This window comes from Opisthorchis viverrini, assembly GCF_000715545.1.
Source record: "Opisthorchis viverrini unplaced genomic scaffold opera_v5_58, whole genome shotgun sequence".
Lineage (NCBI taxonomy): Eukaryota > Metazoa > Platyhelminthes > Trematoda > Opisthorchiida > Opisthorchiidae > Opisthorchis > Opisthorchis viverrini.
The window spans coordinates 658,766-671,252 of NW_008751716.1; the positions used below are offsets into that span (position 1 = coordinate 658,766).

Below are 12,487 nucleotides of genomic sequence, written 5' to 3' on the forward strand. Positions count from 1 at the left end.
CGATATATATATATATATATACATATATATATATGTTTAAAGGAGAGTTCGGTCACTGACGTGTTCTCTAATGGATAACCAGATACCCGCTAGACTAACCCCCTTGCTCAGTGTGATGAACTGAAGAGAACACGAAAATTTGGCTTCAATAATATGTTCGTGATTAACCGAGTACCAAGTAAGGTCCGTGAAAAAATGGCATGGAGAAACAACTGTTTGAATTGCAAAATTGGTGAATCTAGTTCGGCTGCAGTGAAATGCGAATGAACTCTGAGTGGCCAAAGGCACAAAGTGTTAATTGATTAAATATTCTGGATGCACAAGACACTCGGCGCGTATGACTTTTTGGACTCGGTTGATTGGGTGTTGAAAGAAGACTGTAAATTGGTTCTGATGAAGTAGATTCATATAAACTTTTGGATGATAAGAAATCTGAGTGCAGTTTTGCAATTGAGTGGCGCGGGGGCAATGGCGGGTGACGCTTTTGCTTGGATTACTTGCCACAACAGCCGCTTCTGTTGTTCGGTTTCACTGGACTGTTCAATTTGAGTTGCGGCCGACGAAGATTGTAATCTTCCTGTGCACAGAGTAATCTGAAAACATTGAGAAAAATCGATAAGAGAATCACGTGAGTAGTGCTTGAGAAAACTATGGAAATAAGCAGTATTCACTGGTGAATGGGTCGCTTATGTGGCTTTGTGGAGAAAAGCGAAACATATCCGACGAACACGAAATAAGTTTAGGGTGGATATTTCCTTTACCAATAGTTGTAGTGTGTTTGCTCTGGGGTACGGAGAAGTTAGGCTTCTTCTAACTTTATTCCCCTTTGTCTTACTCTTCAATCGTGTTTGCTCCCTAAAACATACAAAGACTAGGCCGGTTGTCGATTTCTCCCACAACGATTGTGAAAAGTAGATCATTTTCCGGTGATCTGATCACGTTGGCCGAACTGGTGATTCATTTCAGCGCATACGTCATACCAAGTGCATCCAGTGGCTGACTGCTTGAGATTCAGGTCAACACCTAGAAACGTAACCACAACGACGCTTGATCGATCCTACTGCGTCTATAGGATGAGCCCAAATCAGGGCTAACCAACAAAAGGTGTTCAGTTCTGTGAGGGACATAAACGTTGAATAGAGATTTGAGAAGCCAGCAGAAATCGTTTATCCAAGAGGTTAGCCTCACTGTGGTTTGCTTATGCAAAAAAACTCACCATAATGGGACAGCTTGCATTCAAGGATATCTTAAAATTCACATAGACTTATCGTAAAAATTATAAAGATTATGAAAATTCAGTTGAGCTGGACAGGGGAAATTTAGCCCAGTCCAACAGATTCAAAAACCTATCCCCAAGGAATATTGGATTGCTAAATGGAGGTTTTTCAGCTGGCATTTCAGGTACCTCATTCCGATTCGTAAACGTCTAGGCCAGTTGGTTCATGATGTTTACGAAATGGTGCATTGTTGTATTCTCGGAGTGGATCTTGAAGGCTAGAAGTTACTTAAGTCGTCCGTGTTTCGTGTGCCTCCGCGTAAGTGTCAAATGGCATATATAGCGAGTGAGATTTTGTTCGAGGTTCGCCCTAACTTGAAGTTTGTGGACGGGAACACCCATTTTTTTTGAGGTCTAAATCACTTGTAGTCTTTTCCACTTTTAGAGTCTCATTTATTCAGTTATCAGCAACATGACAAAGCGTGCTAGTTCCCAAAAATTCTTTGACGGGTGCGGAAACGACGGTGTTGGTAGGAGAAGGCATTGCCAACCTTAGTTCCGTACGTGGATAATAGTGAGAAATGGAGCTGTGTTCTTCTGTGTGCGACATTCATGTCATTGGTATGTAGTTTTAGGCCGTGAAATGTTAGTTAATGGAAGATTATCGTCTTATCTATTTGTTAAAGTGAACCTCGGTAGGAGTGCTAAACTGTACCACCTATGGGTGCCTGGTCACTTGCCATCCGAATGAAGCACGAGGGCTGCGGTACTGCTTGGCTGCCTGAGCCTAGAGAATATCGTCTGAGGTGCCGGGGTTTGGTCCAAACCACAGACCTCCCGTCAGCAACTTAGTGCTGTAAACTCTTAAAATTGCGTGAGGGATTAAGGCTTCCGAAGATTCGAGGGTGATTCATCCGCTTCCAAACAACACTGAAATTCTGACACCCATGCTCGTGAGTACGTCAGAGTTCAGAAGTGACATGTGGTCCGTCATTGCTGTCTGCCTCGTGGAATTCAAACGATGCTATAACGCAGGTGGGCAAATGTGGTTAAGTAAACGAGATACCCACTGGATCGCTAAGTTAGTGGAAGGAGTACCTGCAATTCAAAAACACGGAGAAATTCTTGAAACATCGCCCCCGGCACATACTGGAGAGGTCTCCGGAGCCATGCAGCTACATGACCTCTGGTTGTCACACCATGAAAATATAAAGCTATCTGAATATCAATCCTAAGAAGGCAGATTGCTCGGTACAGTTACTTAAAAAAATGCACACATTTACCGTTGCAATTTTTGTGCTTTACCCTAGCCGCAGAAGAAAGAACATCTTATGACATCTTTTTTTCATCTGACCGGTTGTCCCTCATTGAGGGGCAACCACTATCCTATGTTTCATTTCATTGTTGATAAAGTCAGCGGCCGCAAACAAACGCACAAACCTGGAAGGGTTAATCCAACATAACACATTAGTTCCCGGACCCATTGGTGCAACTTAGAATCTGCACTTATGGTGAGATTTCTTGGTACTGTTTACAACACACCCATTTGGACCTGAAGAAAGCCCGGGAATGTCCTTCGGAAGTGCTGCACCGCCCAACGGCCATCTTTACCCCATTGCAGTCCTTCATATCCAGACAAAATTCAACCAAGATTAACTTCTTAAATTAACATGTTATAGGGTGTATATTTGTGCTGTGTTTGCTGTCAGCTTCATTATATATTCCGTTCCCATACCACGGACTAATTACATCCTCAATTACGAGATCGGATTCAAACGGCGCTTACCTCGTCAGTTCGGTAGCACAGTCCTCAACGTTCTCCCCGGTCAACGCACTGGTTTCGAAGAACAATGCACCAATTTCCTAGAAAATAAGTGGAAGTGGGCGGGTGTAAATAGGTTAAATTTAGTTATCTGTCTCTTTGATGTATTCAAACTATTCGCATAAATATGCCTAAAATTCATCGATTGTGAATTGCCGGGTCATCTTGATCAAACGTTTTTGTCTGCATAAAGTTAATCACTGCTAGGTCAGTTGAGTCAGTATTGTAGGGTCAATACGCAGTGATCAAAATGTAGTATTGTCGTCAAGGTGCACCTATTCTCTGTGTCGGTTAAAAGCGTGCGCACCTTGGAGCCGGTGGCTAATTGGGGAACGGAACATGTGCCATCCTTTTGCGTCCTTTGTCCGTACAGTCGGGGTCGAAGTCAATTTATGTGGACGAATTTATATAATGGATTTTTTCTGCTAATTTATCAAAAATAACCCGGGTTACTGTTACCGCATAAAGACGAGTCCAACTCATCACTTGGTTCGCTGAGTGAACCTAACAATACCTACATTTGTTGAAGACAGAATGTTGAAGGAAAAAAACAGATAAATATACACAAAGTCTTTAGTGCCTATTTCCTCTCGGTTGACCTTGCCTATAATGATAGATTGAAGTTCACTCCTCACTTCTGGGGTATGGTCAAGTTCTGGTACAGTTTCTGTGCAAATCTTCTGCAAAATTAAATCGGTATTTAGTCTTTACAGGGGGTACGGCTGAATCCCAGATAGACCCCTCGCTTAAGATAATTTTCGACTGAATGTGCTACACAAATGCCACTTCATGTTTCAGTTGGTACGATATTCAAGATACTGCAGTAAATTTTCTTGACGGAACACTATTCAAAAGGTTGCTAAAAACATTTCAACAGCCAACAACCGGTTCGGCCTTTGTTGGAGCACATCGCGTAGATGTGGCCCCCAAATTTCCGCCAGCTTTGTGTACTGCTTGAACCCAAATTGAACGTACTTAGCGAAATGCTCTCATTTGCACACCAGTGTTCAGTGGTGAAAATCCTCCTAATACCTTGAAACATGCTTGCATACGTGTCTTGGATTAGATCACCTCTGCTGTCATTGTTGGACCGTGGAAACCTAACCCTGCTGTGCGCTTTGTAGTGATTCGTTGGAACTGGCGATATTATTGTATTCAACTCCACTATTCAGCGAAACATAATCGTTGCTTTCGTCACATCTGAGCAGCAAAACCCGTAGTTTTAAGTATGCGAAGTTATATATCTTTCAACTTCAATAATAGATAGGCAGCTCTCTCCTTGGGGATACTTCTCTTGGACAGCGTTTTACCCCCGTAATTCGAATCAATTTGATACCAGGTTGTTAAACGTTCTTACTGGAAGCACATTGAATCCGGAGACACCCTCTGCAGTTATTAGGAGTGCGAAAAATCCAAATTCGCTTCCAGGAACATGGTACTTTGATTAAACCTATAGCATTGCCTGGGTTTTCACGACTTTCTACCGAATGTTCTCTGGACATGCATTCCATCTTAGTCACTTGCGTGGAGGTGTAAGTTCTAACCAGGCCCTTACGAATAAGCTAACCAAACCATGGTATAAATGATTGGCCGATTGTGCCAACGCTCGGCTACAGCATGTTTGTCCCATTACTCAGCCAGCCTTATCCCATATTCGTACTGCTAGCTGGGAAAGCTGCAGATGCGGCCGTCTCTATTGATGGTTCGCTTAACCTGGTTCGTGGCCTGCTGTGATCAATCATTGATCACAGACATTTGAGCTTAAATCTCTAGGTATTTTTAGATATGCATAGCTTACTATAGATCATTTTATTCTGGGATCTTCTCTGAAAACATTGCTGCGCCTGGAGCTTTAATCAAGCGAAGCATATGCTGACATGGACGAGGAAGTTCAGAGTTATTCAAATAACCCTAAAGGTTGGTTTGTGGAGATCCAAGCAAATCAAAGTTTTTTTTGGGGTCTGTGAAGATCATTTTTCGGGTTTGCCCTAAGTTAGGAAAGCATGACAGTAAAATGCGAATTGTGTTGAACGAACTCAAACTCAGTGTTTTGAAGCATATGTTGCACAATGTGGCCGTGTGTCACGGCTAACATCCCCGCGCATGACCACCGGCAGGTGAAATAGTGGTAATTGTTGGATTAGAAAGTGAGTATGAGGTAAATTTCATTTTTAACAAGAGTAAACGAGGCCATTTCTTACAGTCCTATCAATACAGACGTTTAGGGGGAACAGCGCTCAAGTCTATGAGTCCTTGATGTCACGCTCTATTCGCAAGGTTGGGAATCATCTCAAGAAGGAACTAGAAGCGCCTGATGAAAGACAAATGAATACCAAGAAGCTGCACTTTTCAGGAGACTGCGTCATGGATTGCTCGTAATACTACTCTGCTTTGTAATGTTACTACCCAATGATAATAGCTCATAATACGTGTGTATTGATCAGACAGTTTGAATAGACGAAATGACCAGGTAAACATGAACGGTTGGACTTGACAGAGAACGTTGCTCGTTTTCTACTCTACATCAAACGTGGATCCAACCTTGCATCCTTCAAGGTGCAATATGGGATAATATGCGTTGCTTTTTAGTGCCTACAAGTGGGGCTGACAAGCATTTGTGAGTCCCTTTTCGAGTTTATCCAGTTGGCATGCATTGGCGAAGTTGCGGAATATGGATGGCTAGGATGCGCTGTTTGGTTGCTGGTTTGTTTGCCGAGCTTTGTTGTTAGATCGGGAATGTTTTGCCACCAGTCAACAAAACATCGTAGTTGCGATGACGCCAACCAGAATGGGATGAACTGAAAGCTTATAACAGATATGGCACAGTACGCCACTTGTCTCGATTGACATTCTTTTGGTATTACTCACAGGTTTTTGGTACATCTTGAAGAGGTTCGTGCATTTCTACAGTTCCAACGCAGTTTTCCATTTCCTTACTTCGAAAGTCTGGTTCCTCAGTTCAGGTACTATTGCATTTGATGAAACTGTTTAGAGTTGACCGAGGTTAACCGAACACCTAGCACTCTTCGTTTCGTGTCTGGGTTTTGCGGGAGACTCTCAAAGTATGCCATTCAACAGATGTCATGGAAGCAGAGACGAAAGAATTATATGTGTCGCTCGCGGAACTTTTTCTTGAACGTGGACATATTGATTCTCAAATTGAAAGCCTGGTTTGCAGTTGGGTTGGAAATTTAAAAATAGTGTTTTCTGGAGTACCCAAATTCATCTTATCCGGACCTATCTTCTAAGTACTTCTGAGCATAACTTTGCATTGGGCAGATAAATAAATTCCCAATGTTATAATTTCTTTTTGCACCTTGACTGTACTGCGTCACTAATAACGACGAACTTGACGAAAAATCACTGGAGATGGTAGATGGGACGGAAAAAACCTGTTTTTAAAACAAATCTTTCTGGCTGGTCACGAATTTCTAGACAGTAAGCTACCGGAACTATAAAGAGTTGGAAAGGCCTCATTGTGAACACCTTTTCCGTGTTCTATCCAGATCGATTCTCTGAAAAAGTAATACCTACAACCCATTTGCCGTTTGGCAAAGTTTATTGACAGGAATTTGTCCCGAAATTTACCTGTGCGAATTTCCTTCCTTCCACATAGGTGACGCAGTGCGCACCCAGTAATTCTTGCTGATCACGAAGATCCACCTTGTTTCCGATAATAGCCACGGGGATCTCACGACCAGCGTTTTCCTGTGGGAAAAATAGGTTTGGTCATCTAATTGTTAGCAGGTCACTGAATAACAAGAACTTTTGACTCAAAAACAAAATGGCAAGCAAACTAGTTCTTTGTACGTGCCATTCCGGCTTCAGGCTTCCAAAAGTGGGTCTCAAATTCCCCCCTGATTTCTGTCGAGAAACCTCTGTGTGCTTGTGGAAACACATGACAGCATCCTGATTTCATCATTTATTTTCTTGGGACAGCCCTTTTCACACCTTCATGCTCAACGTTGGAGTCTCCTTCCAACAGTTGATGGAGTATTTTCACGCCAGTGACTCAAAACCATAGGCAGTTCGGTTTTGCCACAAACGTTGGGCATTGTTCTCCGGCTTAAAAGCTACGTTCATCATCCTAAGGCCTCACACATCCTGCGCCAAATTTATACTGGTGGATTGACACCAATATCGCGTCCATTCATCTCTATCGGGAATCCATCAGGATCCAGACAGCAATATTGCTATATCCGGAAGTGAGTAAAAGCATCAGTGTCATCTCCCATGATTCTTGGCATGTTAACTCTGATTTTTTTTTAAGAATCAACCTTTCATAATTTGTTGACGCGATCCCCTTAGGTGCTTACGCCACTCGCATGAGTTGAACAATCCAGGGTCGACTCTGACTAGCCCTCCGGGTTCTGCTACTATGTCGAAAATGACTTTTCGCTCATAAAGGGGCATGGTGTAAAAGACACCAGTAATGAAAAATGGCCACACTTTCAGCATATGCCTATAATGTGGCAGGCTGCCACCCATTTTCCGACTCTGCTGGTATTGCTAACCTTAAATTCCTGCGGCTACGCCATAGGGTAAAAACTACATCAGCTACTGATTTTATAATCCACCAGAAAGCCGAAAATACCTTGGATAAATTAGCAGAGTTCAAAGATCAGTTAAGTTGTGCATTCGTTCTACTTTTAGACCTACTTCTAGACCTGTATATGTAATTTGCCTGGGTTTTGAAAACGGCTGTTTGTCCTGGAACCGACATTACCCCAGTAGTTTAAAGCAGCTACACATTTTCTTGTCTTCCAGTCGCGAGGTGTAGGAGATGAATTAGCGAAAAATCAATAAGTAATGGAAATTTAGGTACGTGTAGCACCGCCCTTCGAAATCTAAAGAAATACTCGTTTTCCTCAATGTCACTCTCTCTCCCCAAATACTTGCTTCCATAGTTGATTCATCCAAAATATGAACTGTGATTCCGCTATACATAGAAGTTGAGGCATATAATAGAACGCTTGCGTTGGTTGTGAAACGGATTATTTTCTGTTCAGTAAAATCGAATTTCCTTCACTGCCATTGTTGGCAAGATGAATTTTGCGATGAACTATACATTTGTCTCCGTTCCACTGCCTGACTTCAACCGACCCCAGTATTTTGCGATAAACCATGTTCCGCATGCCATCATACACCGCCAACGCGGGTGACCCAGATGATATAAACACCTGGCTTGGCTCATTGGCCTCAGCCTACTGACAGTCTTTGAATCTGTCTCCTGATTATGCAGTATCGGGCCACCATTGGTTGGATTGCTAAAACAGATATTAAAAATTCTGCGGTAAATAGTCCTTTTTAGCTTCGCCTTTGCTCAGTCAGCACGACAAGAAGCGGATTTTCCCACTGTCGAAAGCGGTGCTCAAAGCATTGAACTTCGCCAACAAAAGAGATTGATAGTTTAATGAATGATGAGAGGAAGAGTCAAACAGTTGATTATTTTGTAGTCCCAACATGTATTAAACATTGAAAGGTGGGGCCAAAACCATGATAACCTCAAGTGAAGGTTGGGATTTCAGAATATTACTGTCGGGCTGATTTGTAGACCGAGTGAGCTCGGTAAATTAGTTCATTTGATGAAAGCTGTTTACGCTGCCACATTTAATGGTAACGCAATGCGTTGCAGCATCCGGCGGTCAACCATCGATAGAAATTTTGAGATGCAACTTGTTACTACGTCAGTTTATTGTACCAGCACCTCCGGTTACCGACCCTTCTCTCACAAAACAGACTGTGTTGGCAAATGTGCGCTTCGGCGGAACATTTGTGAACCCAGAAGACTGTTCTGGTGTACTCAAACTTCATCCAATACAAGTCTGTCTAGTTGGATAATAATAATATCTATACATCCAGATTGTTTTTGAGAGAACCCTTTAAAATTGACGGGCAAGCTTAAAGGTTTATTCATATTCCATAACTAAGACCACAGATTCGAAAATTTCATTTCATTTTGGGGGATATCAGTAAAGTATTTGGGGAGGAGTACTTAGGGTGTATTTCGCCTGGTTGAAAGGTTTTGGTCGCAGGGAGCAATCTCTGGTGGGAGCGGATTAACCGCGACCACAATGAGCATCACACATTTGAGGAAGGTAGGTTGAAATAGCCCAATCTTCACCATCAGAGTTCTTATCAACACCCCACTGACAACTCTGATCTACAGGAGGACATTCTTGGTGTATCCTAGTAGAATAAGCTGTAAGGGACTGGAACAGTCAATGAATAGAAGGCAGCCTGATCAGAGTCAATATTGGTGTATGAATCGAAAAGATGTTTTGCAACATTGGGTTGCTGGTTTAAGGGGGAGGGTTCAAAATGTGTTCAAAATGTGTCAGTAATTAAAATCTGAGCTCTTGCAGATTAAGGAATCTTGCTCTCCTTGGGTGACGGATGAATTCGGAGGGAACGCGAAGTGTTCCATGTTCAGAGACAGTAGGAGAAAACACTCATTATGTATTTATTTATTTATTTGTTAATGTGTTTATTTATTTTCAACTGCACACACTCTAAAGGCTGGTTGAATGACAGTGTCAGAGTATTGGTTGGTTAAATTTACCTGAACAGTACTCATCCATTCACGAATATTCAAGAACGAGGACTCTTGAGTACAGTCATAGACCAAGAGTATTCCATCAGCTTTCCTGTAAAAGTTGGCCGATATGCTGCGGAACCTGAAAATAAAGAAAAAATTAAACGACTATGTTGGGTCAACCCCAGTTGCGATTTTTTCAGGCATAGCACACATCAAGATTGTTCTCTATAGAGGAAAAAGGTTGGTAGCTCAGGTAGCGTAGACGTTTGTTGGTTTGTTCGCTGAGCTGGGCAATTTGATTGCAAACGTTTCATTACCAATAGAAGTGACATCATCAGTGCGTTAATGACACCTCGATTAATGATAAAACGTTTGCAACCAAACTTCCCAGCTCGGCGAACAAGCCAACGACCATAAAGACTGTTATTTTGGTTAAAGTCCAACCTTTATGGCCATTGTATCGTTCTTACTCAAATTTTTCCACTAAATTTAGAGCGTTTTTTTTCGGAAACACCTACCGTGAACTACCACAGTATGTTTACCATGTATATATATACATATATATATATTTCTTTTACCACAAAAGTTCTTCTAATCAACCACAAATTGCTCAGCTTTCAGTAAACGACACACTGGTGCTGTAAAACCTCAATAAACTTTTGTGAATATACCAGTCTAATTCATCACTTTTGCTTACGCGACAGTGTAATATAGAAATAAATCAAAGAATGGGTGACTGACTTAATGGCCTACAAGTACAAATGATGCTAAAAAGATTAGCCAATAAAATCAAAGAATCCGTTATCCATAAGTGAAGTGGCAACTTTTGTTTGAATACTTTCATGTACTTATCGAAAATACCTTTCTTGCCCAGCTGTGTCCCAGATCTGGAGCATTGCCGTACGATCGTCCACAGTTATCGAACGCATTTTCATATCGATACCTACAGGTGTAAGAAGACACGTGGTTGCATATTTGTTCAGCGAAACGTTCTACATGCATGGTGAACCTCCCATTTCAAGTGGCAGTGATACCAACTTTGTGTGATCTCATCTCTGATGTCAACTGATAGACGGTGAAGCTACTGTACGTATTACACAAAACAAGCAAAATTGACACAATAAAAGAAACTTTAGTGGTGTTGTAACAACCAGGTGAATGCGGAGAGCCATGTCGTTCTTCAGCGTACTGCCCCAAACACACGGATGGTTCAACACCTGTTAGAAGCTTTTGTGGTCCACCACTCTTGTCTTTTTCGTCTGTTTAGTCATAGCTAGCTTTTTTGTTGGCTCCCCTGTTCTGTAGGGTGGGCAATGTGAATCCAAACTCAAACTTCAGACTTGTGCGATATGGTCAAGGGATTAAGTTAGGCTCCTACCTATCGCTCGTTCCCGACAGAGCAGGCAACCTCTCTTCAACACTAGCTATATCCGCTATAGGCTTTGACGCAGCCTGTGAAGTTCTGGCAGGAAACTGTAACCAATGTGTGCTTTTGATTGATGGCATAAATGGAAGTCATGAGGCTGCCTGTCTGTTTTGGAACTATTGTGCTAGACGGGCTTATGCAATTAGGCGAATCTGATCACTGTTCTTCCATGCGCGCTGGCTGCGGTTTCAAGTGTTCTGAATTTTTCAGGTAGAGGCAGAAGCAGCGGCTCTTTGGTTTGCAAATAAGTTAGAACGGCATTTCAGGGGTGACATTTAAATGAAGTCACCGAACCAATCGCTCATTCAGTAGGGGTGCATCAGTGTCTCCGCCGGAATGTTTAGGGAAAGGCGATTCTTGGGGGATGCTCCCCAGGCGGATCGAGTTGAATTTGGGTTAGCCAACTAACGAGCGAAAATTGGAAAAAAGAAAAACCTAAGGCCACCTGTGACAATCGCAAGCGCGTTCTTCGGAAGCCGACCGACCTCTGTACATTCATGATCATAGATGAGTCAAAGGTGGCCGCAGTCACTTAAACTACTGCTTGGCCCGTCACCGGGTTCAGCTCTCACCAAGTGACTTTGCGTTTTGTCCAACTCAGCTCTTTGGCTCGAACTGACTGACGCCATGCTGACTGATACCAACTCGTATCATCTAACTTCATGCCATTGAGTCCCGTTTCATGACTCCCATCTGATCAATGTTGACAACTTTCGAAACGTCGTTCAAATGTCGTCAACCTGTTTGTCAAACTTCTGCTTCTCCTGATCAAATTTTCATATCAAGACTATTCCGGGATCCCTCTTCTTCAATACTGTAAATAGATTCTGAAGTTTTTTCCTGCATTCTATCTCATCGAGGCCGCCGGAGAGCCTCTTGGCTACACTTTTATCCCAGTCGATGGGCAGTATCCTTGTCCAGTATTGCGTACGAATGCTTTTTGGTAGGTGAGTCCGTAGAATCCGCTTTGCCCATACTCCTTATCCAAAAGCCATGTTGGCTTTTGCAGCCTGATAGCTCAGCTCAAAGTCAACATCGAACTCAAAGCGAACCTTTGATATCTGATACCCAGGTAGACAAATTTTGCATAGTATTCATCTCACTCACTGTCTCACTCTGTGCTTTAATATAAACAGTCACACCGTTATATAAATTCGTCATTCATTATAAGAACTTTTGTTCTCTCGTCTTGAGTCGTGTAGCACGAGTTCAATAAATCGAATGCAGAACCAAGCACACGAACTGGTGATTCACTGACTATCGTTCGGAAATGGGATGCTTCTTTGATTTAATTATCGCTCGCTTGATGTTATCAAGCGTTATCGAGCGTTCTCCTTTCACCAGGACGCACATGGCTACTTTCTGTCCAGCACATGATATTAGCGCTTTATGGCTTCAGCTGACGTCAATTTTTTCAGTGAATTCCATTGACCTTCAGAAGAACCGCAGTAGTCACTTGCATTTTTCTGATGAGATCATGAAGCT

The 12,487-nt window shown here is 42.4% G+C and overlaps 1 protein-coding gene across 1 annotated transcript in view; it reads right to left on the reverse strand.

The window, feature by feature from the left end:
* Nucleotides 1-149: 149 nt before the first annotated feature.
* Nucleotides 150-12,487, reverse strand: part of T265_03915 (hypothetical protein) — a gene marked incomplete at both ends in the record, with an annotated part of 44,441 nt that continues 32,103 nt past the window's right edge. The window contains 4 exons of the mRNA XM_009168516.1: nucleotides 150-593; nucleotides 3,003-3,079; nucleotides 6,627-6,746; nucleotides 9,601-9,715. Coding sequence (XP_009166780.1) covers nucleotide 9,715 — 1 coding nt within the window. The remainder of the gene's footprint in view (nucleotides 594-3,002; nucleotides 3,080-6,626; nucleotides 6,747-9,600; nucleotides 9,716-12,487) is intronic.